Raw genomic sequence first — 27,523 nt, forward strand, 5'->3', positions numbered from 1 at the left:
GGAGTCTCGCTCTGTTGCCCAGACTGCAGTGCAATGGCATGATCTTGGCTCACTGCAATCGCTGCCTCCCAGGTTCAAGCGATTCTCCTGCCTCAGCCTCCCAAGCAGCTGGGATTAGATGTGCGCCACCATGCTCAGCTAATTTTTGTATTTTTAGTAGAGACAGGGTTTCACCATGTTGGCCAGGCTGGTCTCGAACTCCTGACATCAGGGGATCCACCCGCCTCGGCCTCCCAAAGTGCTGGGATTACAGGCGTGAGCCACTGCGCCTGGCCTGCCCCACCTACCTTAAGTTCAGGGAGAAGCCATCTCCCCAGGACCCAGGCCCAGGCCTGCACCATAGATGCTCAAAGACTTGAAGGAACTGATTAATAATTGATTTTAATCACAGAAATCTGCCTGGGCTTGAGCACACTGTGGGGACTCCATAGATTTGGAGGCCTCCTCTCTTCCGGGAGGCCTGCTTCCTGCCCTGATGAATCCCTACCTCATTTCAGTACAAACTGAGGAACTTGAAAAACATCTGTGCACTGGGACCTCCCCTCACAGGAAGGCTGAAAGCAGCACAACTGAGTCAGCAGCACATTCAGGAGGTGCTCAGTGGGGAAGCAGGAGACAGAGGCGGCACTAACAGGGCCCACTCCAGGCTTGTCACAGCCACACATCACAGCACTTTGCGTTTTGCCACAACACAGCAGCTCTGAGCTCAATCCTTGCATCTCAAAAGTGCATTTATGATTAAAATCATGCTAGACATGAAGCCTTATGATGTGCAGTTTAAAAAGAGAAACGGGTCCAAATCAGCACCAACAGAGCCCTGCAGGAGGCTCCAAGACTCGCCCCAGAGATAGCAGGAGGACCTCATGTGCATGTTCATCTGTAAGGAGGGCGGTGGATGCAGCAGCAGGGGGCTGAGCCCAAAGGCAGCAGGTGGGGGCCTCTCGTAGTGTGATCCTGGGCAGGCCACTCCCCTACCCCTGGTACCCTCACCTGAAAAATGGGATACCACCACAATGAGACGACAGAGCCTGTGTAGAATATAAGGGAAAGGGCAGCCTGGAAGGGGACAGGCGGTGCTGGGAGGCTGGCTGCCTCTGGAAGACCTGTCCTAGTGGAATCAGCCCCCACCCCCGCCCTGCCTTCCAACCCTTGAACCACCAGGCAGTAGACACATTCCCCTGGGAAACAGAATTTGCAAGGCAGGTGGAAAGAGCAGCACTCGCACTGGCTGTGACTGCTGAAAAATGCACATTGGCCCTTCTCAAGGACTGAAAGGAGATTTAGAATCACATTTAAAATTAACCTTTGACCCCCTTCCTGTAAAACTGAAGATCACCCTCCAACAGCCCTAACCAACAGGCTCCAGCCGTCTCCTGATCCGAACCCAGTGCAGCAAGCTGACTGGACGCAGCAAGGCCATCACCGAGGTTCCGCAGGGTGGAGGCGGCCAGGCTGGCTCACTGCATGAGGTGGACAGTTGCCGCCTTGCGGATGAGCCGCTCGGTCAGGGGCGAGTTGGGCTTCAAGGCATCACGCTCCATCAGAAGGCTCCTGTGGAAACAGACATGGAGGTTCTGTTGCAGAACCTTCTAGAGTGATGTGGGGCCTGGTGGTCCCTTGGTCCCAAGGCAGAACACAGGCAGGCTGGACTGCGGCACTGAGGGAATAGCAAGGGGCAGGAGGCCTGGCCTCAGTTTGGAGAGAGGTAAGGATGGGAGGGCACAGACCTCCAGTGCAGGAAGCCACACCCAAGATGGGGCAGAACAGGTATGAGTGGGGAAAACCCAGGCTGGAAGAGAGGAAGTCCAGGTACACTCTGAGGTAAAGACCCTGCTGTGGACTGAATGTCTGTGTCCAGGCTGAATGTATATGTTGAAGCCCAATGCCCAAGGTGATGGTATTAGGAACAAGGCCTCATGGAGGTGATTAAGTCATGAGGGTGGGGCCCTTGTGAATGGGATTAGTGCCCTTATAAGAAGAGGTGGATGTGGTGGCTCACCCCTGTAATCCCAGCACTATGGAAGGATGAGGCAGGAAGGTTCCTTGAGCCCAGGAGTTTGAGTTTACAGTGAACTGTGATCACGCCACTGCATTCCAACCTGGGTGACTGAGTGAGACCTTGCCTCTAAAAATATAAAAAAATTTAGAAAGAAAGAAGAGACGTGAAAGAACTGGCACTCAAAGGAAAGGTCATGTGAGGACACAACAAGAAAATGGCTGTCCACAAGCCAGGAAGAGAGGCCTCAGCAGCAACTGAACCCAGCCAGGCCTTGATCCTGGACATTCCAGCCTCCAGAACTGTGAGACAATGCATGCCTACTGTGCAAGTCGCCCAGTCTGTGGCACTTTTTTTTTTTTTTTTTGAGATGGAGTCTCCCTCTGACATTCAGGCTAGAGTGCAGTGGTGTGATCTCGGCTCACTGCAACCTCCACCTCCCAGGTTCAAGTGATTCTCCTGCCCTAGGCTCCTGATTACCTGGGATTACAGGCACCCACCACCATGCCCGGCTAATTTTTTGTATTTTTAGTAGAGGCAGGGTTTCACCATATTAGCCAGGCTGGTCTTGAACTCCTGACCTCAGGTGATCCACCCACCTTGGCCTCCCAAAGTGCTGGGATTACACGCATGAGCCACCACGCCCGGCCTGTCTGTGGCACTTTTAAAGTAACAGCCCAAACTGACTAAGACAGTCCCCAAACATCTGACAACAGTGGTTCTGTAGGGCATGGGTGGTGTAAAAGGGCTGGGGCAAGGCACTCAGTGTGTGGGGGCACCATGGCTGGGGGTGGAAGGTTTCCCACCCTGGGGGCTGGTGACCTGTGTTGATGGCCCCATGGATGCTGCCTGGTGGCAGGACAGGACTTGGAGAGAAGGCACCCCCCACACCTCCTACTGCGGTCAGCTCCCCATGCAGCCTGCTCTCCCCGACTGGGCCTTGGGGAAGGCCACATCAGCACCGCCATATTGCCCCCCAGATGCTCACCCCAGGTCCACCCTCAGTCCTGTCCACACAGCCACTTTCCCCACTGCTGCTGCCAGAGGCACCAACTCCCACCCACACCACGGCCTGAGCTCCCCAAGGGGCTTAACCACTAAAGAAACATGCATGGTTTTGTCTATGGCCATGTAAGGGCAAAGCAAGGAGCATGCGTCCAAGACATTTTACAGTTTTAGGCGGTTCAAGTGCTGCCAGCTAGACCTGTTTCATCAGTACCACAGAACCTGCACGGCTCAGTTTGGGTAACCCTGCCTGGAGGGAGCTGCGCTGGTGCACCTGCGCCTAAACCACTGGGCTTGTCACCAGCCAAGGGCCTCCTGTGGCCCCGGGCTGCCACCTGCTCTCACAGCACACCTTCCCCACCAGGCACCCCATGGCTCCTCTATTCTTCCTTTCACCTATGTCTGAGGGTCATGGGGGACCTGGGCAAGGAGAGGTGTCAAAGTCGCCCGTCAGGCATACAGGGGCTATGCAGCCGCCGGCCAAGGGCTCAGCAGCCTGAGTGGAGGGAGGCCAGCCGGGCCATGGAAGCACCAAGGCTGCTGGCAATGGTGGGGGCTCCTTGGAGTTCCCCTACCCTCTCATCTGCCAGCTATGCCACCCTCATGACACTCACCTGCCAGCCACACCACCCTAACACTCAACCGCTAGCCACACCACCCCAACACACTCACCCTCCAGCCACGCCACCCTCCTAACATTCACCCTCCAGCCACGCCATCCTCCTAACACTCACCCTCCAGCCACGCCACCCCAACACACTCACCCTCCAGCCACACCACCCCAACACACTCACCCTCCAGCCACACCACCCTCCTAACACTCACCCTCCAGCCACACCACCCTCCTAACACTCACCCTTCAGCCACACCACCCTCCTAACACTCACCCTCCAGCCACGCCACCCTCCTAACACTCACCCTCCAGCCACGCACCCTCCTAACACTCACCCTCCAGCACGCCACCCTCCTAACGCTCACCCTCCAGCCACGCCACCCTCCTAACACTCCCTCCAGCCACGCCACCCTCCTACACTCACCTCCAGCCACGCCACCCTAACACACTCACCCTCCAGCCACGCCACCCTCCTAACGCTCACCCTCCAGCCACGCCACCCTCCTAACACCCTCCAGCCACGCCACCCTCCTAACACTCACCCTCCAGCCACGCCACCCTCCTAACACTCACCCTCCAGCCACGCCACCCTCCTAACACTCACCCTCCAGCCACGCCACCCTAACACACTCACCCTCCAGCCACGCCACCCTAACACACTCACCCTCCAGCCACACCACCCTCCTAACGCTCACCCTCCAGCCACGCCACCCTCCTAACACTCACCCTCCAGCCACGCCACCCTCCTAACACTCACCCTCCAGCCACGCCACCCTCCTAACACTCACCCTCCAGCCACGCCACCCTCCTAACACTCACCCTCCAGCCACGCCACCCTCCTAACACTCACCCTCCAGCTATGCCACCCTCCTACCAGCCCCATGCCTGGCCTGGCTAAACCCACTGCACTTTCGGGTGTGCCCTCAGCTGCTGCTCCCTCAGTGTGAGTTTACGTGTGTCTGTGGGACTGACTGCTCCCTGTCGCTCCCCCAACTACAGATGGGCTCCTAGTAGCCAGTGCCTGGTGTGCCTGCTCACTGCTTCCTCTCGGCACCCAGCGCAGGCAGGCAAGAGAAATGAGCTGAGGTCTGAGCATTAGGTGTCAGCCAGGTGCGAAAGGAGAAAGGGTGTTCCAAGCGTGCAAAGGCCCAGGAACCTGAAAGAGCAGGACGTATTTGCGCACTCGGGTCACTTAGCATGGCTAAAAGGGAGTGGGCTGGGGAGGGTGGGAGGTTGGACCCGGGGTCGAGCTGGCTCCACTTGGTCAAATTGAGCCCGCTAACAAAGGAGAACCAAATTCCCCACAGCTTCCCAACCTCACAGCCTCAGAAGCAGGAGCATCTCAGGCTAAGGGTGGTGGGGCTTCCAGGCACTCCCGAGGTCTGCAGGGAGAGCCTGTGAAAGTCAGGAGTGCTGGGCAGGGGCCAGGAGCTCACCGGGCCACATTCTTATGGACGCTGGAGGTGCAGTTTAAGGCCGCATGAATCAGCAGCTGGTTGAAGACGTCTCTCTGAAATATCAATTGGGCATGTGAGGCTCCGGCACCTCGGGATGAGGGAGGTGAGCCCCCGCCCACCGTGGGCTGCCTGCTCTCCAGGGAGACAGTGGTGTTGATGCCACACCCTCTATGACCAACTTACAGGGCGGGAGCGTGAAAGACACAGTCACATCCACATTGTGGGCACCAACACCACGGGAGAGACTTGGGGGCTACAGGGTGCCCAGACTCCCTGGCCCAGTCCCCTGGCGCCCCGGCTGGCAGCCATCGGCTCACCTGGGCATTGCTCCCACCGAGCTGGACGATCCGGTAGCGGATGGGCAGGAGCAGCTCCAGGACGCGGTCAGGGTTCCCGTCCTCAGCCTCCACCAGGGCCTGGCACAGGGGCAGCCCCACATCTCGGGCCAGGAGGTGCTGGCAGTTCTCCCCTGGAGATCTGAGAACCCAAGACAGTGCCCTCAGCTGCCTGCCCATCACAGAACATCCAGGAGGGGCAGGGCCATTTCTTCCTCAGCGAGGTGTCCCTGGCCCAGTGCCTGACACATGCCACGCTGATGAGGTGAGGTGACAGGCGGGGCAGCCCATCGAGGGGACGGCACAGGGCACTAAGCTCAGACCTGGGTTGGAGTTCGCCCATTTCCAGCTACCTGATCCCCCACCTTCTGGCCTCAGTCTGCTCATCTGTGAAGCAGGCATAACAGTGCCAGTCTAATAGAACTGTCGTGATTGCTGACAAGACAGGCAAAGGCCTGGCACTGCAAGTCAAGGCAATCACCACCCCAAGAAGGGAATGGGCAGGGCAGCCCAGGTCCCCCAGGTCAGCCCTCACCAGCTCTTGCCAGGCACCATCCCTGATTTTATGGGGAAACTGAGGTTCAGACCAGAGAAGCACCCCATCCAGGACCTCAGGGCCTTTAAGCAGCAGGTGTCTCTGGTTTCAGGGCTTCACTGTGTCCTCTCCACAGGAGGCAGCCCTGTGACCCTGAGGATCTCATACCCACAATGGGGATGGAGGCAGCTCTGTGTCTTGGGGCAACCAGTTGTACAGCTGTGGGCCACACACCTGTGGGTGCACACACCTCGGGGGTCTGCACCAGGGCACGCATATCTATAGGGGTGCACACCTGGGAGCAGCCTCCATGGGCATCCCCCTGCTGCACTCACAGGCAGGGCAGGCACTGAACAGGTCTCGGCATGGCCCTAGCACCCCGTCACCCTCTCGGCAGAGTGAGGACCCCCACCCCAAGAAGGTCCCCTCTACATACTCGCTGGCGTCCCGCAGGGTGGTCAGCAGCTCCTGTGTGGTCTGGCGGTCGTGTGCACCCAGGGATGCCATCAGGAAGTGTGCGTCATTGAACAGCAGGATGTGGTCTCGGCTGTGCTTCCGGGTCACAGGCAGGACATCCTGCCACCGCTGGCCCACAGACACCCCTGAGGACATGAGGAGGAGACCCAGGGCCTGGAATGAGGCTCTGGGGTGTGTCCTGTGCAAGGGCCTCCCCCACAGTGCTTCCCTTGGAGGCCCTGATGACCTTGTCCCAGGTGAGAGGCCGGGGAGGTAGGCAGGGCCATAGGCAGCGTCTGGCCTTGTGCTTAGGCCTCTGTTAGGACTGTTTAATTATAGAAGCCATGGACGCGTTAAGTAGGAAGCATATTTTAAAAAGTGTCAAAGGTTATTAAACAAAACCTCTGTCTGCTTTGACAAACCCCAGGCCTCTTGGATCCCCAGGCCTTCCCACACAACCCCCAGCTTCCCCATGGATGCCCCGGGCTCCCCACTTTTCTCTGGGTCTGCAGCCTCAGCCTGCCCTTCCCACGGGTGGGCTCCCTGGTTCTTGCACCCCTCAGCCTGCTGTTGCCTGATCTGACCACATCGAGCCTGCCCTCTGGCCTCTTGTTCTGCAGGAGGCTGCTGGCTTCTATGTCCCGGTAGCTTTGGGTGGTCTGCTTTCTCTGAGTGTAACTCTTTCCCTTGTCTCTGCCCAGCAAGCCCCACACATGCTTCTGTGGCTCACATTTCACCTCCATTAGGAAGCCTTCTGAATCTCTAAAACAGCCTGCCTTGTACTCCCTCAGGTTCCTGAATTGCTCAGCCCAGGCCTGCACCCCTCATTGTACTGCTGACCCAGGGCCTAGCCCAGGCCTCTGTGGTTCCAGATGGCTCTGCTGAGCCTGAGGTAAGGGGAGAACCATCTGGCACCCCAGTGGTTGGCTGGAGCCCTCGGCAGCCCCCAGAGCTGTGGCTGGTCCCTCCAGGCTACCTGCAGAGCATGACAAGGTTGAGAAACCTGTCTACAATCCCAGGGAGTTGAGAAACTCTCTCATGTTTTAGGAAAGGAGGTGGCACCGAGACAGGTGGCCAGGTGCCACCAGTGCCCCGAAGGCTTGGCAGGCCGGCAATGGGAACAGCACAGCAGGTGCCGCCCTGGGTGCAGAGCTGGAGGCTTCTACATGGAGGAGCGGTAGGAACTGTTAGAAAGGGCAGTGTGGCCTGGGCATCCCCTCCAGCTTGGGCCAGCTGGGAGGCAGCTGCAGAGCGGTACCCAAGGCAGTGGCCAGGTCTGAAGAGGGGCCTGGAGCGGCTCACCCATGAGCTCTTGCCCAGCCCTGGGCCTAGGCCACAGCACCCCCTTCCTCATGATGTGAGAGGAAGAGGCAGAAGCCAGTGAGGCTGCAGGGTGGCTACCTTCCATCTGCAGGCGGTAGAGCATGGAGCAGCTGTCCACCATGTCCAGCATGGTACCACTGGCCTGCAGGCTGGGAAGGATCTGGAAGACAGGGTGCCAAGGCGGGCTCAGCCGGTGGGCCAGATGAGGGGGCTACAGGCACAGCTAGGGTCAGCCTGTCTAGGTGGGGTGGGGCCCGTATAGAGCAAGCCCTCTGCCACTGTCCCCATCACCTCAACTAACAGGCCCATCACCCTTGCCTGGGGTGTAGACTGCTCCAAGCACTAGAGGGGTCACCAGGCAGACCTGAAGAAAGAGTCCACTGCATTGCATACCCAGGGCCCGGACCAGGCCCAAAGCATCTGCCACCTCTCACCCCCGGGCCTCAGACCACACTGGTGTGAGGGTTGTCTGCCTGATCACGTTTCTAGACTCAGCTTTGCTGAACAGGCCACCTCGAGTTCTTGGAGTATGTCACCCATCACTTCTCTTTTTTTTTTTTTTTTTTGGCGAGTCTCCCTCTGTCGCCCAGGCTGGAGTGCAAATGGTGCAATCTCGGCTCACTGCAACCTCCACCTCCTGGGTTCAAGTAATTCTCCTGCCTCAGCCTCCTAAGTAGCTGGGATTGCAGGCGCCCACCACCACACCCAGCTAGTTTCTGTATTTTTAGTAGAAACGGGTTTCACCATGTTGGCCAGGCTGGTCTCCAACTCCTGACCTCAGGTGATTCACCAGCCTCAGCCTCCCGAAGTGCTTGGGATTACAGGCGTGAGCCACCACGCCCGGCCCACCCTTCATTTCTTACTACAACTTCCTGACCAAGGGAAATTACTGTGTGCTTTTCTCTGACGTTTAGATCCCCAGATCACAAGCATTTCTGTGGTTCCAGGCTTTTATGATGAAGCCATCCCTGGGGTCCTTGGAGCTGGGAGTCAGGCTTTCTTTTTCCCCCTCTCAAAAGAATGTCTGGGCCCGGGGAGGAGGAATGGGGAGTTAGTGTTTAATGGGTATAGGGTTTCAGTTTGGGAAGATGAAGAATGTTCTGAAAATGGTGGGTGGTGATGGTTGCACAATGTGAATGCACTTAATGCCACAGAGTTGTACCCTTCTTTTTTTTTTTTTTTTTGAGATAAGGTCTCGCTCTGTCACCCAGGCTGGAGTGCAGTAGCGTGATCTTGGCTCAGTATAACCTCTGTCTCCTGGGTTCAAGTGACTCTCGTGCCTCATCCTCCCGAGTAGCTGGGATTACAGGCGCCCACCACCATGCCCAGCTCATTCTTTGTAGTTTTAGTAGAGACAGGGTTTCGCCACGTTGGCCAGGCTGGTCTTGAATTCCTGACCTCAAATGATCCACCCGCCTCAGCCTCCCAAAGTACTAGGATTACAGGCATGAGCCACCACACCCAGCCTTGTACACGTAATTTTATGTTATTTTTATTTTATTATAGTGAAGAAAAAAAATTCCGGCCGATTGCCCCATTGCACTCCAGCCTGGACAGCAAGAGCGAAACTCTGTCTCAAAAAAAAAAAAAAAAAAAAAAAATTCCTGTGGGTAGACTAGTTGTCTTACCAAAGAAAAGTGATCTGAAAGGGCTGGAGGAGAGTCCACAATGGCAGAGGTGAGGCCCTTACATGTGTAAATCTACCAGCACCCTTGGGGTGAGCAGGGCCAACCACTGTCCCCAGCATAGGCAGGGTTACAACGTTGCTCGTGGCAAAATTAATCCCATGAGGCCTTACACAAGAAACATGTCCTTGCTCCAGCTGTTTTTCTGGCTGGGACAATCCTGAAGAACTCAAAGATCTGGTCTCTTTGAGACTCAAAGGCAAAACGCTACAACAAATTGAACACGGTGTGAGTGCAACTTACGTGACTATCAAAGATGGTCAGCGCGGCCTCATATTCGCCCTGGAAGAAGACAGTTCTCCTGATTAAACTCTGGAGACAGCAAAGCGTAATACTGGGACGTAAACTGAAAATGGCCAGGCCAAAGCCCCCTGAGCACATGGCCTCAGGCCTCCACCTCCTCTCAGAGGGGGATGGGCAGTGTCTTGGTGGCACTGGGATGGGAGAAGGTGAACCCACTTTCAACCGGACCTTTGGTTCCCCAGTGTAGAAAGGACAGCAGTACCTGTGCCGCCACCAATGAAGAAACAGTTGCTGTGGAAGCATTCTCTCTCCTAGTGGAAAGGTTAATATAGGTATTGCTCATACTAACTGCTGTAAGCTTTTTCATGTATTCCTTTCTAGTCTTTTTTTTTTTTTTCTTTTTTTTTGAAATGGGGTCTCACTCTGTCACCCAGGCTGGAGTGCAGTGGCACAATCTGGGCTGACTGTAACCTCCGTGTCCCAGGTTCAAGCGAGTCTCATGCCTCAGCCTCAGGACTACAGGGAGGCGCCACCACGCCCAGTTAATTTTTGTATTTTTAGTAGAGACCAGGTTTCACCATGTTGCCCAGGCTGGTCTCAAACTCTTGACCTCAGGTGATTTGCCTGCCTGGGCCTCTCAAAGTGCTGGGATTACAGGCGTGAGCACTGCGCCCAGCCGCCTTTCTCTTTTCTGCGTATGTTTCCTCTCCTGTACATTTAGCTGGGTTCTGTGCTGTCTTCCAGACACGATATCATCACATTCTTATGTCATGACAGGGCCCTCATGTTCTCAGCATTTCTCACTTTTTGGACATTCAGGGAGCTTCTAGCTTTCGTGCAGGATAAAGAGCACTGGAAGTGACAGTCTGGCACATGGAACCCTGCAGCGGAATCACTGGGGTCAAGGGTGTCACGAGCAGATGCCCCATACCCTAGCTCCCGCTGGAAGATCTCATGGCTCAGGCAGGTACACCCTGCGGGGTGGGGGTCTGGCTCTCGGCTCCAGCCACAGGCACTTGCTCTGAATGGTCTCTACAAGTTATACACCACAGACATGATTTCCCGGCCTCTACAGTGAAAACTCCCTACAACAGGTCAAGCCTGGAACGCTCTTTGGAAACATTAATGCTCCATTGCATCAGGGCTCCACGGGATGTGAATATACAACAAAAGCCAGAAAAATCGTTCTCCCTCTGGCATTTCTACAGGATAAGACAGTGCAAACAGGCGGCCACCTTACCTTCTCAATCAGATATAAAGCCCAGTGCCAATAGTTATGACAAGCCAACATATCAGAGTCCTGGAGAAAAAAAAAGAATTTATGAAAAGTCTGAAGGCCTATGGGAAAAAAAAAAAATGTTGTTTTGTGCTAATGCAGAAACCATCATTTTTTTTTTTGAGACAAAGTCTGGCTCTGTCCCCCAGGCTGGAGTGCAGTGGCACCATGTTGGCTCACTGCAACCTCTGCCTCCTGGGTTCAAGTGATTCTCCTGCCTCAGCCTCCTGAGTAGCTGGGATTACAAGTGTGCACCACCACTCCTAGGTAATTTTTGTATCTTTGGTGGAGACAGGGTTTCACCATCTTGGCCAGGGTGGTCTCAAACCTCTGATCTCAGGTGATCCGCCCGCCTCAGCCTCCCAAAGTGCCGGGATTACAGGTGTGAGCCACCACACCCGGCCACAGAAACCATCATCTTTGAGTGCAGGAAACAATATTCTGTGTTTGTGCTGGGTGCCTCCAGCCACATAATCTCTTCCACTTGGAAGGGCAGTGACTATTATGCTGCATTTACCAAGGAGGAAACGGAGGCTAGGGGAGGTTCCCAACCTGCTTGCCTGAGCTGGGGAGCAGCAGCCCCAGGACCGGCGCAGAGGAAGTAATCCCAGCACTTTTGGGAGGCTGAGGCAGAAGGATCAGTTGAGGCCAAGAGTCCAAGGCCCACCTGGGCAACACAGGGACGAGACCTTGTCTCTCTAAAAAAATAAAAAAAAAATTTAAATTAGCCAGGTGTGGTGGCACACGCCAGTAGTCCCAGCTATTTGGGAGGCCAAGGTGGGAGGATTGCTTAAGCCCAGAAGGTCGAGCCTGCAGTGAGCCCTGATTGTGCTATTGCACTCCAGCTTGGGTGACAGAGAGAGAACCTGTCTCAAAAAAAAAAAAAAACCAAACCAAACCAAAAAACCTGCAGAGATCAGCAGGCCCAGGGCCAAACTCCAACAGGTGCTGGCAAAGCCCTGAGAGCCAGGGGGGGTGGTGGCACGTCCGTGACTCCCTTAGGCCGCCCTCAGTATGAAGCGGTGTTAAAGCAGGGCCTGTGCTGGGCTCAGAGCTGGCCCCTGCTAGGGTACGTCCAAGCTCGGGAGACTGGACTCGTAATCCTCAACAAGGGACAGTGCCCAGCACTCAAAAACCTCAAACGAACCTCACTGTCCCTGAGAAGGGACCCTGACAGCTGCCCCCTTGACAGAGCTGGATCTGGAGGCCCGAGGGTCCTCCACTGTGTGGCTCACACCGCACAGCCCCTGCTTGGGAGCCAAGTGCTCACCCTTCCCTGATTTCTTGCTGACCCCAAATACAAAGCGGGTATTCAATTAACGCTGAGTGAGCGACCCTGTGTCCCGCCCCGGGGAGGTCCCATCTCCCTTGAGCCCAACAGGCTCACCTGACGCAGCCCTGTCTGTCCAGAGGGCCCACCTCCACCATGGCGCTAGCCTTTCCTTCTCTGAGGCCTCTGCAGGCGTGTCCGCCTCTGCCTGGACACCATTCTGCCTCCCCTGGAAAGAGGGACTGACAAAGCCTCCTGCACGGCCCATGTCTGCCTTGTACCCGGGTTCTAGGACACCAAACTGTGCAGCTCTCCTCTCCCTCACAGGCCACTGTAGGCTTTGGAAGCCTTGCTCAAGCTGGTGACGGTTGGGATGCTCTCCATCTTCCCCCTCTGTGTGGCAGACACCTGCTCATCCTCCAGTAGCCACCTCAGAGGTGGCCTCCTCCAGGACACCTTCCCTGGCCACTGTCTCCCCAAGTCCAGTTGAGTTTAATGCTTCCTCTGGGTTCCCACATCCCACAGAGGGTCCCTGTCACGGTGTCGCTCATGCGCTTCTAGGAGGCTCATCGTTCCTCTTGACCAGGCCCTGTGAGGACAGAAGAGTCTGGGCTGGACCCTCAGTGGAGTCGCTAGGGCAAGGTATAGGCCTGGGGTGGGGACTAGAATCTTGACTGTGCTCTGCTCAGCAGCCAAACACCTGAGGCATGTGCAGGAGAAGGAGGAGAGGGAACCATGCCCCGTAACTCTTGTCCATAAAGCCTCAGCCTAACTCAAGGGGACGCCCTGCATTTCCCAGGGAGGTGAGCCACCGACAAGCATCTTACCTTCCAGTGGGTCTCTGAGTGCTGCATGAATTCCAACCCATCCTTGATCTCTGCTTTCATCTCGTGGATGTGAGCGACGGTGTGCACCGACCATGCATCTGTCGGGTTAATAGATAAAGCCTACACAGGGTGCGGGGAAGAGGATTCCAGATACAGCAAATCAGTCAGGCTGCCAGGGCAGGCGATGACAGGTCTCTAAGGGGCAAGAGGGGCCTGGGTGGAATGGGGTGGATCAAGTGGGGGGACAGGGCTCTGACTCAAAACACTGACAATCAGCACCGCTTCCTGCCTGCCCAGGCACACCAGCTCACAGGCCTCGCTGCCCGGTTCACAGACGAGGAAGCTGAGACTTAGGGAGGCTATGCGACTTCACCCAGCAGGACAGCGGCAGGATCTTTCCAAAGCCAGGGCTCAGAGCCAAGCCCACAGCATTCTGCACACAGCCAAGGTGCCTGCAAAACATGCCCGCCCTCTCTGGGCCTCAGTTGCTGCCAGGAAGGCCACGGATGCCGCCTTCCTCTTAGGGAAGCGGTTACTGCCCATGTGAATGCGGTGTGAACTGTCAAGTCCTCCAGTGGCTGTGGCTGTCTCTTCCCACTACCATCTATGTGAGGACACGTGGCTTTCTGCGTGCAGAAACAGCTGGCTTTAAGGTTATCACAGGTCATGACAACAGCCGCTCCCATGACCTGTGAGCTTGACAGCGACCCGCGAGGCAGGCTGGACTCATGGAAGGATCCTCCCCGCCTAGCTGTTTCTTTCTTCTATTTATGTGTTCAGCTCATGTTTGCTAAGCATCTACTCAGTCCCAGGCGGAGCTTGGAAAATGGAGCAGTAAACGGAGGCTGACAGAAGTCCCACTGCCTGGCTTGCGCCCAGGTCCCCCATGCCAAATCATGAGTTCCCACCCGCCCCACTGCCTCAGTCTCCCCACGCCTTTCGCAGGGGTCCAGAAGCCCCACGTTCCTCTGCCCTGGCCCAGCACCTGCGGAGAGGCTTTTGGCAGGAGGTCGGCCCCAGCAAGCCCTGCCTCTCTGCCCACCACTCAGCTTTCGTGCGCCCAGTCCACTCTATGTGGGAACGGAGGGAAAGGAAGCGTGTCTGTAGGGGACTGTGGGCACCCCCGGGGCAGGGGCTCTGAGCACAGGACACTTGGGCACAGTCTAAGCAGGCTGGGCGCGGGGTCCTGAGATGAGACCCTGCGAAGCATGCTGCTTTCATGCATGGAGGGAGTGAAGGGTGGTGGCTGTCACCAGCTCTGATGGGCTGACTGGCTTCCTCTCTCTCTTGGAGCCCCACCATGGTTCCCTGGGAAGGAGTCCAAACTGCATTCCCAGGCTACAAGGCCCAGCAGAATCCAGTCCTCGCCTGCTCCTCTACAGTCCTGGCTCCTGGCTCCTCGGCTTGCTGCCTCCTCCCTAAGCCTCCACCCATCGAGCCATTTGGAGCTCCAGGTCCCCAAGCTCTGTGGCTGTGCCTGTGCCTGCTGCCTGCCTGCTCCTGCCCTGGCTCCTCCTGCCCTCACTGGCCTGGGGCTGCAGACACATGGCCCATGTGTTATCACCCCTGGCCCCATCACAGCCCCCTTTTCCTGCCCAGTAGTTGCCTGTGGGGTGCTGGTGTTGAAGTCAAAGAGTTGGTGCCTGCAAGACAAGGGACAGGAGGCGAAAGGGGATCAACGGAGCAGGAATGGACCCTATCCACCACTTCTTGCTCCTTGCAAGGCATGGGGGGGACTTGCCACATCTGGTTTGCCACAGCTACTCTTGTCCAGAGCTTCTCCAACTGTCTCAGGAGCTCTCAGGTGCCCAGATGGATGCCACCCATAGGAGGGCCCAGCTGCCATGGTCTCCAAGGGACTGTCCTACAGCTGATCCCTGGATGTGGTGTCTGGTCACCCAGGCCATAGAACCAAGACTGCCAGAGAGCCACTCGGGTCCCCCACCAGCCCTGACTCAGAGTTAAAGCCAAGAACATATCACTCAAGACACAAGTCTCAGATTCTATAATCAGAGCAGTCTTCAGAGAGCCCAGGGACCATTGGGCCCCAGTGCTGTCTCCTGGGGAGGGTGCTGCAGGCCGACTAGGGTAACTACTGGGGGAAGAACCCCAGCCAGGATGTTGGGAGGCGCGGCCTGGAGCAGGCAGCTGAAAGGACAGCCGTTGCCAGGTGGCCTGGGTGGAACCCGGCTCTGCCATCTCTGAGCCATGTGGCCTTAGGCAGGTTCTAGCCTTGGCCTCTGAGCCTCGGGCCCCTCATCTGGGCAACAAGGAGTTGAACATCACGTGGGCAGAGCTGTGTGGACACAAGCAGACACATATAAAGTGCCACACAGAGCTGGGCACAGGAGCAGCTGTCACTCCCTTGTGCATGGCAGCCCCTCCATGGGCCTCAGTTTCCAATCTTGCAAGAAGAGAAGTACAGGAGAGGGACCCCCAGAGCATGAGACCACCCGCGCCCCATGCCTGACAGCTAAAGCCTGCCATCTGGCCCTGGGACCAGTTACGCATGGGCGCCCAGCAATCGTCATGACTGGCCATCATCACTCAGCTCCCTGAACCTCTGGTGCCGTGAGCGATGCTTAGAAATGCAAAGTTCAGGAAGGAAGAGCCAACGTTTATTTACACTTTGCCTCCTACAAACTCCTGTCCCTGCAAAGCAATGTGGGCGCTGGAGCCAGGCAGAGCTGGTGGGAGCCCAGACCTGCCACTCAGTGCAACCCCAAGTGAGTGGGCTGACCCCGACTCCCTGTACCCCATCAACCTCATCTGTAGATGTGGAACCAGTGTTAGCTAAGGAACGTGGCTCTGGGGACCTCGGGGGGCCACAGGTGAATGACAGCCCCTGGCAGGCAGCAGCTGCTCACACTAACTTGAGCTCCCCAATCTCTCTGAGGAAGTGAGAGCGGGGATGGGGTTCACCAGGGTCACACATGAATGGTGCCCCTCACATGCCCTGGTCCACCCGACAGCTGTTCCCCGAGGGGTCAGGCACCTTGGGAAGGACCCACTTACCTCTTTGGCGAGTTTTTCTGCCCGGTCATAGAAGTTGGTTTCCATCAAGCCAAAAGAGTAGATGCCTTTCACATAGCTAAACACAGAAAAAATATCTCAGAATACAAAATGATGGACAAGTAGCAGTTTAAATTGTGTCCCCACAAAGATACACTGAGGTCCTAACCACCAGTACTGGGAATGTGACCTTTTTTGGAAATAGGGTCTTTGCAGAGGTAATCAAGTTTAGAGGAGGTCATACGGGATTAGGGTGGGTCCTAACACAACGACTGGCATCCTTAGAAGAGGGCTGTGTGAAGACACAGATGCAGAGGGAAGGAGGTAGGTAAAGACCAAGGCAGAGTGATGCAGCTGCAAGCCAAGGGACTTCAAGGCAACTCTGGGCACCACCAGGCACTGGAAGAGGCAGGAAGGACCCGCTCCTGAGGCTTTGAGGGCGTTGGCCCTGCTGACACCTTGGATGGGACTCTTGGCCCTCAAAGCTGTACCTATGTGCTGCTCCAAACCACCTAGTTTGCAGCCCTTTGCTATAGCAGCCACAGGAGACGGACACAACCTCCAACTCCATGCCAAGCTCTGTGCTTTTCAGCAATTCCGTCCTTCAGACTGGTGAGGGGCAAGATGAACATTATATCCGCACAATAATCCCCAAACCCAGCACAGAGAGCGGCCCTGCTCCTCAATTAGCATCCTACCTTCTAAGAATCAACACGGGTCTCCACTGAGAATAACAAGGGTTCTTTCCCTCCTGTCTGCATGGTGACATCCACCCAGAGGCATGACCCAGGGGCACCTCCCTGGGAAGCCTCCGTGACCTGTGGCTGTCAGCAGCTCCTCCTTGGCTTCCTCAGTGCTGTCCACGGTCCCCTGCCTGGCCTGGAATGCACTCAGTGGACAGCTGGGTCCTCCTCAGACCCGGAGCTCCTACAGGCTGGCCTCGAATGCACTCAGTGGACAGCTGGGTCCTCCTCAGACCTGGAGCTTCTACAGGCTGGGACCTGTCTGTCCAATTCACCCTCAGCGCAGGCCCAGCCCAGGATGGGCTGGAAGACACTACTGAATAATTGCACACTTCCAATCTCTCTCTTTTTTTTTTTTTGAGACAGAATCTCGCTCTGTCGCCCAGGCTGGAGTGCAGTGGCACAATCTCAGTTCACTGCAACCTCCGTCTCCTGGGTTCAAGCGATTCTCCTTCCTCAGCCTCTTGAGTAGCTGGGATTACAGGCACATGTCACCACACCCAGCTAATTTTGTTATTTTTAGTAGAGATGAGGTTTCACCATGTTGGCCAGGCTGGCCTCAAACTCCTGACCTCAGGTGATCCACCTGCCTCGGCCTCCCAAAGTGCTGGCATTACAGGCGTGAGCCACCGCGCCCAGCCCACACTTCCAATCTCATCTGCAACTGCACACCCGAGTATCTAGGGTGGTCACACATGAAACAGGTTTCTTTCCTGTGATTTCTTGGGGTTAAGTTAAAACAAACTAGAGCAATGGGGCTTCTGTTTGAGACGAAGATGTTAGCCTCACTACTGTGCAAGGAGATTGATTCTAGTTTTTGTTATTCATTGAAGCAATGTTCTTAAGCACTGGCTTCCAGAGTTATCTTTAAAAATATATATATATATGTATCGTGTGTTTACTGGGGTCATTTAATCCTCAAGACTTAAGCTATTTCTTGTATGCTTACTGTGTGACAGGTACTACTAGGTTCTTATGATGGTTAATTTTTTATGTGTCAATTTGGCTGGGCCATGGTGCCAGTTGTTTGGTCAAACACCAGTCTAGATGTTGCTGTGAAATATATATTCTTTTAGAGACGGAGTCTTGTTCTGCTGCCCAGGCCGAGTGCAGTGGCATGATTGCCAGCTCACTGCAGCCTCAAACTCCTGGGCTCAAGAGATCCTCCCATCACAGCCTCCTGAGTAGCTGGAACTACAGGGACATGCCACCGTGCCTGGCTAACTTTTTTCATTTATTTTTTCTTTTTGTAGAGACAGGGTCTTGCCATGTTGACCAAGCTTATCTCGAACTCCTGGGCTTAAGCAATCCTACAGCCTCAGCTTCCCAAAGAGCTGGGATTACAGGCATAAGCCACTGTGCCCAGTCCTGTGAAGCTATTTCTAGATGTGATTTGAGTAAAGCAGATTACCCTCCATGTGGGTGGGCCTCATCCAATCAGTTAAAGGTCTTAAGAGAAAGACTGAGGCCCCTAGAAGAAGAAATTCTGCCTGCAGACTGCCTCCAGATGCGAGGCTAATGCTGACTCCTGCAGCAATTCCAGCTTGCTGCCCTGCCCTACAGATTTTGAACTTGCCAGCCCTCACACTCACATGAGTCAATTCCTTAAAATAAATCTCTATCTCTCTGTCTCAGAGCTCTCTGGGCTTCTGTGGAGGGTGCTGACTAAATAATACAGCTTATTAACCTCTCTGAACCTCACAACTATCCTGTAATGAAGCTGCAGTGAAGTCATTCCTGTGTGGTGGTCACTGGGGCTGTTCATGCACATTCCAGGCCTCCTTCTCTTCCCAAGCACAAGGTAGAACTGTACTTCCTGGTCTCCTGTGGGTGGGCGAGGTCATGTGATCAGTTCTGGCCAATGACTTGGGAGTGGCAGGGTATCCTTTTCATTCTAAACCTTTAATTGCCACTGTAAGCCCCCCCAGGAAAGCTTGCTTTTCCCTCTTAGTGACAGGTATGTCCAGAGGGCAGCTGCTTCATCAGCTGGGATCCTGGATGCAGACAAGGACATGGCAGCAGAGCCCTCATCCCTCCTAAGGTGCCATGTAGTATGAGTAAAAAATAAACCTTTGCTATAATAAGCTTTGGGGAAGAAGAACCAGGGGATGTTTGTTACTGCAGCAAAAACAATCCCATACTGACCAATACATAATGGTACTACCTCATTCACAGGTGGGATGAAAATCAAATGAAGAAAGTAAAGCCTTTGAACTTGATGGAACTAGGAGAATAGTAACAATGGTCCCATTATTTTTAGGACAGGCCCAAGAGAGTCACCATATTTTTAGGGCAGAACAGAGAGATTAAGAAACAGAAACAATGTGATTTCCAGCTGGCACATACCTGCTTAGGGGGATGTCAGGTGTCCAGAAGGGGTAAACTCGAGCAACAGAATCTCGCATCTGTTCCTGACAGCCCAGGTAAAAATAAGCATCATGGGAAAATTTCAGGGCCAACATGTCTGTTGGATGGTCCCGGAGAATCTGTTCCCATAGTTCACAGGCTTTCAGAAAGTTCCTGGAAACCGAGAAAGATTTCTCACCAACACTGAACACATAGTCCACCCACACGGGGAATGTAAGAGGCATCGTTTCTCACCAATGTCATGGTCTACATGGACGTGTTTTTTTAAAAATCAGTTTCTGGCCGGGCGTGGTGGCTCCTGCCTGTAATCCCAGCACTTTGGGAGGCCAAGGCAGGTGGATCATGAGGTCAGGAGTTCAAGACCAGCCTGGCCAAGATGGTGTAACCCCATCTCTACTAAAAATATAAAAATGAGCCAGGTGTGGTGATATGTGCCTGTAATCCCAGCTACCTGGTAGGCTGAGGCAGGAGAATCGCTTGAACCCAGCAGGCAGAGGTTGCAGTGAGCCGAGATCGTGCCATTGCACTCCAGCCTGGGTGACAAGAGCAAAACTCTGTCTAAATAAATAAATAAATATCAATTTCTGTGTTAGGTTATGAATCAGAAAACTGAAAACCCAGTGGGAAATTTTACTGTTTAGTTCAACTGAAAAAAAAAAAAAACTGGGCCGGGCGCGGTGGCTCAAGCCTGTAATCCCAGCACTTTGGGAGGCCAAGATGGGCGGATCACGAGGTCAGGAGATCGAGACCATCCTGGCTAACACGGTGAAACCCCATCTCTACTAAAAATACAAAAACGAGCCGGGCGAGGTGGCGGGCGCCTGTAGTCCCAGCTACTCAGGAGGCTGAGGCAGGAGAATGGCGTAAACCCGGGAGGCGGAGCTTGCAGTGAGCTGAGATCTGGCCACTGCACTCCAGTCCGGGCGACAGAGCGAGACTCTGCCTCAAAAAAAAAAAAAACAAAAACAAAAAAAAAAAACTGGTTTAACAAATTGCCGAGGATAATCCCACTGGAGACGGTCAGACACATGCAGGAAGTCTTCGAGGTGGAATCACACCTGGGATGACTCACCAGGAAGACCAGGCAGCACCTCCCCAGTCTCCGGGTTCGGAATCCCTGAGCCCCTGCACAATCGGCTAAGGTCATCTAACTCTGCAGGGCATCTCACCTGCCTGAGCAGATATGGGGGCTGTCCCAGAGAACGAGGGAACCAGCTGGGAGCAGTGGGGGGATGACGTGAAAACCAGTGCAAGAGCAAGGAACATATGGGTGAAGATTTGATTTGACTGTTTATTTCCCACCAGAAGAAGCATGTTTTCTTCTGTCTTCCCTAACCTAGTAATTTCTGTAGTGTGACCCTATTATTTTTGTAAGGAAAATAATACACAATTTACTTAATGAAACAAAGTAAGTTACTTTCTTTTTTTTTTTTTTTTGAGATGGAGTCTCACTCTGTCGCCCGGACTGGAGTGCAGTGGCCGGATCTCAGGTCACTGCAAGCTCCACCCCACGGATTTACGCCATTCTCCTGCCTCAGCCTCCCGAGTAGCTGGGACTACAGGCGCCCGCCACCTCGCCCGGCTCGTTTTTTTATTTTTTTAGTAGAGACGGGGTTTCTCCGTGTTAGCCAGGATGGTCTCGATCTCCTGACCTCGTGATCCGCCCGTCTCGGCCTCCCAAAGTGCTGGGATTACAGGCTTGAGCCACCGCGCCTGGCCAAAGTAAGTTACTTTCAACACTAAGTTGGGAATCTTCACCAACTGCTTCCTCACTCAGCACTCCACCAAGGATGGGGAAGCAAAGAGGATGTGATTTTCCGTGAGAGCATCTCAAGAGGTGAGGAGAGAATCGCTCTCCCACCCCGCCCTGCTCCCAAGGGCGTCAGGAAAGGGATACCCTGCCACTCCCCCAGCACAGCCTCAGGATGCCAGGTCCCGGCTCAGGGAGGCCCCTCACCCCTTGGCAAATGTCTCTACTGCAGACACGTGCAACTGCTCCCGCCTTGTCAGCGGCTGGGTTCTTGAAATCTCCACCATTGTCTTCACAGCCAGGTCCAGTTCTTTGTCCAGCTTCACGGAGCTTCCAGTGCCAATCAGTACAAGGCCAGTAGAGATGGCATGGCCCATCACTGGTGGGAGGTTAGAGAACAGCTGGTGGTTCAGCCCAGCCCAACCCAGACTCCATATGTCACAGAGACACCCCATGTCCCAGGAGGGACCAGCCAGGCAGCAGTAGGCTGTGCACTGTGGCCCTGATGACTGCAGAACTCAGCCTCGGTGCTTGTCAAGCATGGAGGGAATGGCAAGCCTAAAGGCACCCTTGAATATTTGTCTAGTGAGGGCACTGTGCTGAGTGCCAGTGTCTAAAGCACCTTCCCCTTCACTGGATGAGCCACTTAGCATCTGCCTGCAGGCTCATCAGTGGCCACTATCACACAGCCAGCACACGGCTCCCGGGAGGCATCAGTGGATGCTGCTCATGACGGTCTGGACCAAGGAGGCCCCGGAGCACAGAAGTCATGATCCCATCTGTGCTGCTCACACATGCTAAAAGTTAGGGTGGGGGTGTGTGCCTTGTGGCCCTTGCAGCAGCCTTGTTGGCAGGAGTACAGGCCCCCAGGCCACACTCTGGGAGGGCCAGGGTGTCCATTGGCATTTGGAACTTGATCACTGGCTCAGGCCTGGGACCTAAGACCCAACCATAGTGCGAGGACCACCCATGTGGCCCCTGGAAAACAGCTGGTGATTCTGATAGTCGAGCCCAGCCCAGCCCAGCCCAGCCCAGCCCAGCCCAGCTCAGCCCAGCCCAGCCCAGCTGATGATTCAGGTGGTTGAAGGCCCCTGATCAGGGCTCAAGGTCTGCTCAGAGTCCGAGCCCACCCCTGGCGCCTGGCTCCCCACGACTGGGTTTGGCTCTCCATTCTCCCCCAGTTATTTCCTTGTATTTCCTCTCCAGGGCAGTACAAGCCCCTGCCTTAAATCTGACCAGGCTGCAGCAGGGTGAGAAGGGGGTCCCTGCCACCGTGACAAGACCCTGTCCCCTCATCAGCCCTTCCCCCAGGCCTGGAACCTTGCTGCACCCTGGAACCACCCACCTTCAATGCACTGTGCTGGCTTCCCATGCCCGCTATACACATGGCTTGCCTGGATGCCAGCCTGTCACCCATCGGTGACCACCTCACCCTGGCCACTTAGATGAGGTCTCACTGGTACCCTGACGGAGGCTGCAGCAGCCACCTCTCATGTTCCAGGGATCTGGGCCTTGGATTCAGGAAGCTTATCTAATCCCAGTTGTCAACCACCAGCTGGGTGGCTTTAAGTACGGTCTTACTCTTGCCAACCCTCAGTTTCGTCATCTGAGAAATAAGATCAGCATCTTTATTCAATAATTGATGGTAATCAGAGAAAAGGCAAGAAAAATGCCTATTAGAACCTGGCATCTTTATGGAAGTAACTGTTTTTCCAAATACAAAGGTGCTGTCATCTTCTCTCCCTCTGTGCAAACGCCACCCTGGTTACTGCCACCCAACCTGCCTTCCCCATCCCAACTGTGTGCCTGTGATAAAGGAAAGAGAGAGGGGCTGGTTGCGTCAAGCGGGGTCCCTCCACCCAGGGAAGGTGTTACTCACCGAAGGTCGGATCTGCTGCTTTGAGCTTTGACAGGCAGCCCTCGATGCCACCGAGACTCTTGTCATTGGTCCATTTTACATACTAAAATGGGAAAAGCAAAACAAGTCCTCACGGAGCCCTTGGATCATTCTAGCAAAGGTGAGGCTCTACATCCAGGTTCACACTCTGGGAGGCCAAGGCGGGCAGATCGTTTGAGGTCAGGAGTTCGAGACCAGCCTGACCAACATGCTGAAACTCCATCTCTACTAAAAATACAAAAATTAGTGGGGCATGGTGGTGCACACCTGTAGTCCCAGCCACTTGGTAGGCAGAGGCATAAGAATCACTTGAACCCGGGGGGCCAAGGCTGCAGTGAGCCAAGATCGCGCCACTGCACTCCAGCCTGGATGACAGAGACTCTGTCTCAAAAAACAAAAAATAAAAATGAATCCAGATTTGTTTTTCTTTGTAGAACACTAAGTGTTTTCTGGACTCTAACCCAAAGAAGGCATAACCTGGCTGATAACTTTCTTTATATGAAGAAATGAAATACGCATCACTCGAGGCACACTTTCTAAGGCTAGGGATGCTGCATTTCCAAAAAAGAAACATGAAAAGGCAGGTTCTGGCCAGGTGCAATGGCTCACGCCTGTCATTCCAACGCTCTGGAAGACGAAGGTGGGTGGATCACACGAGGGTAGGAGTTTGAGACCAGCCTGGCCAACATGGCGAAACTCTGTCTCTACAAATAATACAAAAATTAGTCAGGCATGGTGGCACATGTCTGTAGTCCTAGCGACTTGGGCAGATGAGACTTGGGAAGCTGAGGCAAGAGAATCGCCTGAACCTGGGAGGTTGCAGTGAGCCAAGATCGCGCCACTGCACTCCAGCCTGCGTGACAGAGAAAAGAAAAATAAAGGGCAAGTTCCTCCTGACAGGTGACCTGCTACACATCGGCTTCTTCCGCCCTAACAGGAGCCTTGAAGTTGGTCACGACAGGAACATTCCTGCTTCTTATTCATTCGTTTTAAAAATAGTCACAGTAAACATTCATTTTAGAGAGTCAGAAAGACACAAAAGCTGAAAGATAAAACTTATCTTTTTTTTTTTTTTTTAAATTGAGACAGAATCTTGCCCTGTCGCCCAGGCTGGAGTGCAATGGCACGATCTTAGCTTACTGCAACCTCTGCCTCTAGGGTTCAAGCAATTCTCCTGCCTCAGCCTCCTTAGTAGCCAGGATTACAGGTGTGCACACTGCGCCTGGCTATTTTTTTTTTTTTTGAGACAGAGTCTCGCTCTGTTGCCCAGGCTGGAGGGCAGCGGTGCTATCTTGGCTCACTGCAACCTCCACCTCCCTGGTTCAAACAATTCCCCTGCCTCAGCCTCCCAAGTAGCTGGGATTACAGGTACACACCACCATGCCCGGCTAATTTTTTTGTATCTTTAGTACAGATGGGGTTTCACCATGTTGGCCAGACTGGTTTCGAACTCCTGACCTCAGATGATCCACCTGCCTCGGCCTCCCAAAGTCCTGGGATTATAGACGTGAGTCACCGCGCCCAGCCCATCGTCATTTTAAACAATTTGGTGTATTGGTACCTGGTCCTTTATTCAAATGCCTCTTTTTAAAAAAAGTCCTAGACCTATAATCATGCATTGGATTTTAAAATATGCCCTTTCAGTTATCTAACCTACAGCTACACAGAATTAGTACATGTATGTATGTGTGTGTGTGTGTGTGTGTGTATATATATATATATTTTTTAAGACAGGGTTCACTCTGTTGCCCAGGCTGGAGTACAGTGGCACAATCACAGCTCATTTCAGCCTCAACCTCCTGGGCTCAAGCAATCCTTCTGCCTCAGGCTCCCAAGTAGCTGGGACTATAGGCTACACAAACATTTTGACAAGATAGAGGAGGGTTGGCACAGAGATTTAAAGAATTGAAGTTCTAACACAGGACAGCACAGAGACACTAATACATGGGACAAAATATGCACAGGCTGGGAGGATGAGCTACCACTGATTGGGGATGTGGTGTTAACAAATCGAGTACTAGGGGCCGGGCGTGGTGGCTCACGCCTGTAATTCCAGCACTTTGGGAGGCCAAGGCCAGGGGATCACAAGGTCAGGAGTTTGTGACCAGCCTGACCAACATGGTGAAACCCCGTCTCTACTAAATATACAAAAAATTAGCCAGGCGTGGTGGCGCGTGCCTGTAATCCCAGCTACTCCGGAAGCTGAGACAGGACAGTCACTTGAACCTGGGAGGCGGAAGTTGCAGTGAGCCAAGATTGCGCCATTGTACTCCAGCCTGGGCAAGAGGGCAAGAGTCCATCTCAAACAAAAAACAAATTGAGTACTCTAAAGAGGCCAGCGAGGTACAGGAAGGGCAAGTGAGCCAGGTGAAACAGAAATAAACAACTCAGATGCCCACAGCAGAGTCCCTCGGCAGGGCAGGCTGGGAACAGGAGGGGCACCCACGGCACAGCTCACAGCATTCCATCAGTCCTCTCTTGTTCAGCCAGTAGGCTTCTAAGAGCTCCCTGGGTCCTCATGTTATGTGGATGAAGTCAGTATGCAGGGCCCTCACCGCCCATGCCAACGCCAGCTTTAGTTTTCTATCAGTGTAGTTAGGCCCAGGTTCACCCTGGTTCTGCCTCTAATTCATGGACAACCTTCAAGTCAAGTAGGTTGAACTCTCTGAGCCTCAGTTCCCCTACCTGTCAAACAAACTAGTTGGATCTTCTGAGACTTCTCCTAGTTCTAAAACTATAGGACCCTTCATGGGTAGAGAAACGACTGGTAACGTGGCAGAAGGTGTTGGCACAGTCTAGGTGAAGACAGTATATTCACAGATGCATCCCAGGACAGGATACCATGTCCTAAGTAGCCGAGCCCTATATCAGACCCTCAGCAGGCCACAAGGGGAGGCCCAAGGAGGCCAGCACCCTCAAAAAACATCCCCATGGCACCCACTGCTGTCCACCCACCACTCAAGAGTCCTGGGGAAGGAGGGTGAGTGCAGAGGCCCTCTCAGGACACTGTGGGCGGCAGAGATATGTCCCCACGCTCCCACGTCCTCCAGTACAGAGAGCACAGATGTACTGCCATCTATTGCTAAGGTCATGGTGCAATTTAAAAAGCATTCCCCAATTTAAAAACCTTCCCAGGCTGGGCACGGTGGCTCACGCCTGTAATCCCAGCACTTTGGGAGGCAGAGGCGGGCGGATCACAAGGTCAGGAGAACGAGACCACCCTGTCAACGGTGAAATCCCGTTTCTACTAAAAATACAAAAAACTAGCCGGGCGCGGTGGCGGGCACCTGTAGTCCCAGCTACTCAGGAGGCTGAGGCGAGAGAATGGCGTGAACCCGGGAGGCGGAGCTTGCAGCGAGCCAAGATTGCGCCACTGAAGTCCAGCCTGGGCGACAGAGTGAGAGTCCGTCTCAAAAACAAAAGCAAACAAACAAAAACCTTCTCGTAGACCTCCACAGAAGGGGCCAGGGCCTCTCTAGGCAGGCATACCTGGGTCAGCGTGGCATCAAACAGCTTGCAAGCTTCATTGCTTGTGGTGGAGAGCGGGAGCCTCGCATCCTTCCAGGCCTACAGACAGGAAGGAGGGAATAGCAGGGCTTTCTTCCCAGGAGCCCTTCAAACTTCAACACACACAAGTCACCTGGCCCCGCTGACCTCCACCTTCCTCATCTGCAAGATGGGCTCAAGCTCCCTGTCCCGGGCTGATTCCAAGGAGCCCCTCACCTTTGCGGGCTTCCCTGCGTCCCACGCCACGCCCAGTGAGCTACGATTTTTAGGAGGTCTTGGGGTCTCCCGAATACCCTGACAGGCGCCTCTTATTTCCCTCAATGGGGACTCCACAAGAAGGGCCTCGGGTCCCTTCCAGGTGTTGCCGCGGACGCGCCCGTGCGCCCAGGGCTCCCCCTGCGCCCGGCGCCCAGGCCATGTCTCCCGCCATTCCGCCAGCACCAGGCCACTCCCAACACCCGGGGCCCGAGGGGGACCTGGCCGGGGGCAGCCTCCGTGTACCTGGCAGTCGCGCAGAGGTGAGAACGCGGCCATGTTGCCCCGGGTCGGAGTCCACGGGGAGCTGCGGACACCCCGGCCTTCCGGGGAGGGGAGGGGAGGGGCGGGGCGGGCGCGGAAGGGGCGGGGCGGGGTGGCTGCGCTCTCCCGCTTGCTCACTGGTGGGTTTCGGACAGACCCGCCGTGGTCCAAGATCCGGGCCCGGCCAGACTACTCTGTAACGCGACGGGTCCGCGGACTCCCCTGCCATTGGGCTGCAGGAATCCGGGCCAGGCTGGAGGGGCGCGTTGGCGTGAGCCCCCAGTGCACGCGCCTGCCCCCAAAGGACTGGAGCCTGGGGCAAGAGGGCGGGGACGCGGACCTGGGGATGCGCGCACCGCGGTCCAACCCCCTCCCCTCGCCAGGGGCTTCTCCCTGCAGGGGACCCTCCCGGGGAGGCGGCTGCTGTCAGGGTCCCTTGAGAGCAGAGAGCCCCGGGACAGCGGTCACTTTCAAGATTATGTCGTCGCGGTCGGCAGCCACCCGCGCGCGCATGCACACACTCATTTGGCCTTCGGGACAGGCTTCACTGAGTCGTCCCGCCGCCTCCCATCCTCCCTTCTCAAGGATTTGCCGCGGAAAAATCGCGGTCTCCTGCAGTAGCGGTTTCTGCCTCTGGGCTGGCCCGGCCCGGCCCGGCCCGAACTCTGCCATCAGCCACACACCAGCCCCAGCCTAACGGGCTCCCC

The 27,523-nt window shown here is 54.9% G+C and overlaps 1 protein-coding gene across 3 annotated transcripts; it reads right to left on the reverse strand.

Annotated features, from left to right (window-relative positions):
- Positions 1 to 359: 359 nt before the first annotated feature.
- TTC38 (tetratricopeptide repeat domain 38) lies at positions 360 to 26,910 on the reverse strand. Of its 3 annotated transcripts, XM_033233578.1 has the most exons (14): positions 26,799 to 26,910; positions 26,280 to 26,357; positions 22,773 to 22,854; positions 21,101 to 21,272; positions 19,123 to 19,296; positions 16,037 to 16,112; positions 13,022 to 13,141; positions 10,889 to 10,948; positions 9,649 to 9,687; positions 7,799 to 7,880; positions 6,378 to 6,543; positions 5,389 to 5,548; positions 5,051 to 5,124; positions 360 to 1,551 (listed from the first exon to the last, which is right to left on the reverse strand). In XM_033233578.1, exons 1-14 carry the CDS (start codon positions 26,829 to 26,831, stop codon positions 1,458 to 1,460), a joined length of 1,410 nt encoding a protein of 469 aa, XP_033089469.1. In that variant the 5' UTR covers positions 26,832 to 26,910; the 3' UTR covers positions 360 to 1,457. The 3 variants fall into 3 exon arrangements, with proteins under 3 accessions (XP_033089469.1, XP_033089471.1, XP_033089470.1); XM_033233580.1 differs by lacking the exon at positions 5,051 to 5,124; XM_033233579.1 differs by lacking the exon at positions 360 to 1,551 and having other exon boundaries at positions 5,073 to 5,159.
- Between the last annotated feature and the right edge of the window lie 613 nt (positions 26,911 to 27,523).

Source organism: Trachypithecus francoisi, unplaced genomic scaffold, assembly GCF_009764315.1.
Source record: "Trachypithecus francoisi isolate TF-2019V2 unplaced genomic scaffold, Tfra_2.0 Lachesis_group14, whole genome shotgun sequence".
Taxonomy (NCBI): domain Eukaryota; kingdom Metazoa; phylum Chordata; class Mammalia; order Primates; family Cercopithecidae; genus Trachypithecus; species Trachypithecus francoisi.